Below are 6,000 nucleotides of genomic sequence, written 5' to 3'. Positions count from 1 at the left end.
AACTGAATTGGAGTAATCCGCCAAAATGAGAATTAGAGAACCAGACCCCATTAGATATAAACCCCATTGCTAGAAAACAATGCTAAACACTGGAAAAGGCCATTATAAGACACAGGACCTTTAACACTAGAATGACCGGAATTCCACAACTACCAGAAAGGCCATAACAGTCATTCTGACTGCTCACATATTACTGGCATATCATTTCCATAATAAATACAAATAAAAAAAATTGTGGATTTGTTATGTTAGCATATAAAGGAAAATATAAAGATTACCAAAAACTGCTCAAGATTAACTAATTCGTAAACATTTTATTATAGGCTACTATAGTACAATACGTATCATATTATATGCTAGCTATCTACTATGTATACTGTAGTACCAACAACACCTCACGCCTATATTTTGTACCAAGAAATACCATTAGGGTGATAGCACATTGCCTCTACGCCTATATATAATGTACGTCACACAGCCTGCAAAACAGTTTTGACAGTGGGGTGTCACTCAACTCTCTGTGTGGGAGTGTGGGGTGACAGACATCTCCTGTCCAATCAAATGTATTTATTTTTCTCAGTTTCACACTTGTGCAGTTATCTACTATACTGCTGTGTTTGTAGAGCAGTGCAAACCACCTATTGAGATGGTTAGGTTCAGTTAGCTATGTCATGTTGTTATGCTAAATATGTAGGCTATGTGATGTTGTAGGCTAGACAGATTCTTTCTCCCTTGGTTTTAAGTTGTTATAATGTTAGTTTATAAAAAAAAAAATTATGAAAGCAACCAGAAATGACTGTTAGTCAATGGAAACCTGCCAGAGTGGGGGAAAAGACTGTGATGACACACCATCTAAAACCTATGGGGTCAAAACAACCTCTATGGCATTTCTACTGTAGGTAGACATTTGTAAATGTAATCTAAAAACTACAATGTAGTATGTACACATATTTTGGAAAAGTCAAGGACCTTTTATTTCAACTAAGCTATTCTGTTTTTAAATTAAAAAAAAATCTAATTCAAAATCACTGCCTTGGCCTTTTTAGTTGTTAAAGGGGATCAGTCAGAGATGAAGCTAAGAGCTCTCTCTCTCTCTCTCTCTCTCTCTCTCTCTCTCTCTCTCTCTCTCTCTCTCTCTTCTATATATATATATATATATATATAAATTATGTACAACTAAGTAGGCTACTAAGAACCATATAACTCTGTCTTAGGTTTTCAGAGGGACAATGTTTTCAAACGTTATTATCAGAGTGTTGTGTTCATTCATAGTTACAGTAAAGACAGTAGAGGTTGAGTACTTTCTCCTGATATGTCACATTCACACTGATTTGGATTGACTTTGGACGACCGAGAAGAATTTCAAAAGGAGTTATATGGCTCAACTGTCCTCTCCCCCTTGACCAGCCTCACCTTGGTCTTCATGTCGGCCTTCTGGATGGTGTAGCCGATGATATCAGCGTTGCCATCGTCTTTGGGCGGCTTCCATTCCAACGCAGCATTGAAGCCCCAGATGTCCGTGACGTGCACATCAATGGGAGGACCAGGCTTCTCTGTAGGGGTGTGTGTGTGAGAGAGAGAGAGAGAGAGAGAGAGAGAGAGAGAGAGAGAGAGAGAGAGAGAGAGAGAGAGAGAGAGAGAGAGAGAGATGAGGGAAAGAGAAGGAGATAGAGATGGAGAATGTGTGTGTGAGACCGCGAGGAAGACAGGTGGTTAGACGAGCGAGAGCAGAAAATGAGACAGTCCCAAGTGAGAAAGATGGAAGAGGGCCGGCGGAGCACGCGCCGCTAACGGAGATAACTGACTATCTGCCCTGCCTGGTAGAGATGTAGGCAAGCTTAGAGGACCCAGGGTACGAGGCCTCTATGGGTGATGGAAGTGCCAGAACCAGATTTCAGGCAGAGGCAGATCTGGAAATAGGCTCTTTTTGTAAGGGTTCTTCATTTCCTGGCCAGGCTTTGCCTGCTGCTCCCTCCTCCCCACCTCCACCCATGAACAATATCCCTCCACCCATGAACAATAGTCCTCCACTCATGAACTATGCTCCTCACTCTGTACCTCCCCTGCTGGACATTCACCTGAACTTCCCCTTATCTCCCTCATGCATACCCTCCTGGTGCACTGGTGTATCTTCGATGTCTACATGTCTCTCTGTGCCCTTCCCCTGCTACTTAGTCTCTTGCTCCCCTGTTAATTGTTATGTTCCTTGTTTAGTAGTTCCTTGTGTGGTTGTATGGTTGTTATGTTACTCAGTCTAGTGTTCAGTATTTTTCTTGTGTGTTTCCTTCCTGGTTGTCTCACCCCATGTGCGTCTCGTTTGCTAATTGCCCTGCTGTCTCTCTAGTGTTAATTGTTCCCCCTATATCTGGTGTGTGTTCCCTACCCTTGTTGTGGGTTCATTGTTTCGGTTCCTTGGTTGATGCTTGCGTTGTTACTGTTGTGTTTCATGTCCACTGTTCCTGATTCGGTCATGCTCCAATTTAATAGTAAGTGTATTCTAGTGTTCCATGTTTTGTTGCTGCTCATCTTTGTTTTCACGTCACAGTATCGTTTTTTGGTTAGTGTTTATTTTGTAGTTCGTTTTTGCAATCCTTTTTCCTGCCAGCCTTGCTGAGTTTTTGTTCTTGCCCTTGGAGAATCCTTTGTTTGTTGCTACTGCCCATTTTTGAAGTAAAGACCTTTTTGTTACAATTCACCCTTGGCTCCATGCACGTCTCGTCTCGTCTGCCTATCTGCCTATCCTCTCCTTGTTCTGTTCTGCAATTGGGTCCTCCGACAACACTATCCCTAACACTTTTGTCTACTTTGCCCCGTGAGTTTCCCTCCAAAGACATTTCAAACAGCTGTCGAGGAAACTTGTTTTTACATCAAATATAATCATAAAGCCATTACAACAGCTTTTTTTTCCCTTTTTGAATTGTATTTCCTCTCATGAGGGCAACAGGTTCCATTACACAAACACCATTGGTCCATGATCTATTCATCGGCACGTGTAGCAGCCCAGAGAAAAGAGAGATAAAGAAAGAGAGAGAGAGAGGGGGACGGGCAGGGAGAGAAACAGGTGTCCATAGACAACCAGGACAACCCTCACACACCTCTGCTCTGTGGTTTTCACCACCACATTATATCATAATACCTAATGGACAAATACCACAGTAATCCAAAGTAAATCAGAGTGCTATTTGGTTCTAAATTGAGAATACACCTGTGACTATCTGATGACAGAGAGAGAGAATGAGAGGAATGACTAGAATGACCGGAATTCCACAATTATATTTGATTACTGAGTAACTTGAGTAACTCACATATTATTATTATTATTATTATTATTATTATTATTATTATTATTATTATTATTATTATTATTATTATTATTATTATTATTATTATTATTATTATTATTATTATTATTATTATTATTATTATTATCATGAGTTATTTTTGACAATCAACTGATATGTGACATTTGCCCAAATGTTTTACTTTTGCGATTGAGTTTTTCATGCTGTGTGTTGTTGTATCTCTGCTTTGGCAATGTAAGACAAATCTTATCATGCCAATAAAGCACTTTGAATTTAATTAAGAGAGAGAGAGAGAGAGAGAGAGATAATGAAAACATGCAGGGAGAAAGAGAAATCGACACCCAGAGAAGTAGAGATTGATGAAGATTGACGGATTAGCAGAGTGGGAGACAGGGAGTCAGGGAGAAGAAGCAAGAGATAAGAGCTGGCTGTGCCAATGCTGGCGTAGAATGGAGACAAAGAGAGAGAGGCAGCGTGCTACACATGTCTGGCCTACAATATAGCAGCGTACAAGCGTTCTAGAGCAGCAGAGTAGAGATGTTCTCTATACAGACTCCAGATTTGTGGTCGCCGTCACTCGTTTTCGCAAGTACAGAGCATGGCACACAAATACTGTATTGTGCTGTAATATGCTTTGGCCATTCATCTCTCCCTGTGTGTTCTCTCCGGTATAGTAAAATACAGAGAGAACACACAGAGCCACGTCTGCTGCTGAAATCGTCCCGTGGCATAATGGTTTGATCACAGTAACCAGTCCCTCCCATTAGCCCCCCCCCCCCCCCCCTCCCCCTCCCCTCCAGAAGAGGAAATGACAGAGTGGTCCCAAATCCGACCCTAATCCCAGTCTATATGTACATAATCCTAGAGGAACCCCGCTGCATGATAATCCACCCCGGCACCCTGACCCAGGGAGACGTGCCGTGAGCTGGGGAGTGATCCGGCGGCCACGGTGGCAGCGCAGGAGCCAGGATTACGGGAGAGGGGAATCAGCGCTTTGATGATTCTCTACTTTCAGTCACATATCCCTGGGAGTATGAAATTAGGAATTATCATCAAATTAAAACTCTGACATGTCACAGATTTGGGCTCCCCCCACTAACATCCCCTTCCCAAACTGGTTATTAACGTCACCGTGTTAAGTGTGAACCGTGCACAGCAGTCTAATCCTAAAGAAGAACGTGTCACAGGAATGTTCACGCCTTTTACGCCGAACTAAGTGAAGATGGTGGCGGCGACGTCGCGGCCGCACTGACCTACGACCTGGATGTCGATGTCCACGCTGTCCACTGCGGTGTCGATCTGAACGGAGAGCGTGTATTTGCCGGAGTGAGATCTCTCTGCGGTGCGGATGAAGATCATGGTGTCCGCGTCGGTGGTACGAATGCCCACTGAACTGTCGTCCAGGGCGACGCCGTCTTTGAGCCAGGTCACGATAGGACGGGGTTTCCCCTGCAGGTGCAGAGGAGAGGAATCACATTTGAAAATGTCATAATGTAACGTGACACCAGTATTAACTGCCTCCACTCTAGCGATTCTGAATATTCTGCTGTTCACTTCCATTTGAAAATACATATAAAATACATATAACAAACATACAAAAAAACATAAATAACAATTCAATAACTGTGCACATTAACGGTAACCAATGGAGTCTTTGAGCACTAGTTGGTGAAATTGGCACTATAGAGCACAGTAGGAGAAAAGGGGGAAATGTACCTATCTCAAGCCCCATCCTCTTTTCTTGATCGCAGTTACAATCACAGTTGTAATTGGAGGATCAAGGAAAGACGGCGGGGCTGGCGATAGGTCAATTGTGTATCGTTCTTCCAGCACACGCACGAGGATGCACAAGTATTAACGAGCGCGGGGGAGGTAGAACGACAAAAAGAGTGCACTGGAGGTATGAAAGCATGCCTTAGTGCTTCAAAACGATTGGTCTATACAATCTCCCTCGAAGTCCAATCAGATAATGAGGTCAGACTCGTAAACAACTGTGCCAAACCAAAAATGTTACTTAACACGGATGGGACGTAAAAAGTGAACGGCGAAAATGTTATATGAAGTACTGTAGGACATTTATTCAGCTTTATTCAAGAAAATATATTCAACCCAAAATATACCCTATACTGTGGCCACCAGCATCGCAATCAGGGGACCCAGGCTGGGCTGTCCAGGGTGGGGGCTGTGGCGGAAGTGGGGCCATTGGATTTGGGCTATTGTCTTGATTCTTCCTCACTCAGTGGTGTAGTGGTTAACACTGTCGCCTCACAGCAAGAAGGTCCTGGGTTGCTGGGTTGCCAGGTACCCAGGTGGGGTATCTCACGGGCCTTTCTGTGTGGAGTTTGCATGTTCTCCCCGTGCTCGCAAGGGTTTCACCCCCCAAAAAAGAGATAAACCCAATGGAAAAACATGCAGAACAGAATCGCTAACACTGTCGTGTCCCTGACGGAGACGGACAGGAGCACTTGGATTGGTCTCTTGCATGTCTGCTCCTGGCTGCCCTTGGGGGGGGGGGGGAAGGACAACGGGATTGGTCAAACGCAGAGCGGAATTTCATCAGCGACCCAGCGATGTGTGTGTTCCTGTGTGTCGCCCATCTTACACATGTGTGTTGCTGCATGACAAATAAAGACTTCTTCTATAGAATAAAAGTTGAATGGAATTTCCAGCACAATGCATATAGGAGTAGTCGGCGCTC

At 43.6% G+C, this 6,000-nt stretch overlaps 1 protein-coding gene across 1 annotated transcript in view; it reads right to left on the bottom strand.

The window, feature by feature from the left end:
• Nucleotides 1–6,000, bottom strand: part of mybpc2a (myosin binding protein Ca) — a 105,197-nt gene that overhangs the window by 15,676 nt on the left and 83,521 nt on the right. Inside the window, 2 exon segments of the mRNA XM_084328802.1 lie at nucleotides 1,414–1,553; nucleotides 4,556–4,751. Coding sequence (XP_084184928.1) covers nucleotides 1,414–1,553; nucleotides 4,556–4,751 — 336 coding nt within the window.

This window comes from Notolepis coatsorum (genome assembly GCF_963971535.1).
Source record: "Notolepis coatsorum genome assembly, chromosome: 14".
Classification (NCBI taxonomy): Eukaryota; Metazoa; Chordata; class Actinopteri; order Aulopiformes; family Paralepididae; genus Notolepis; species Notolepis coatsorum.
Note: the sequence above shows the minus strand (reverse complement) of the source record. Positions and strands in the feature narration are given on the sequence as shown.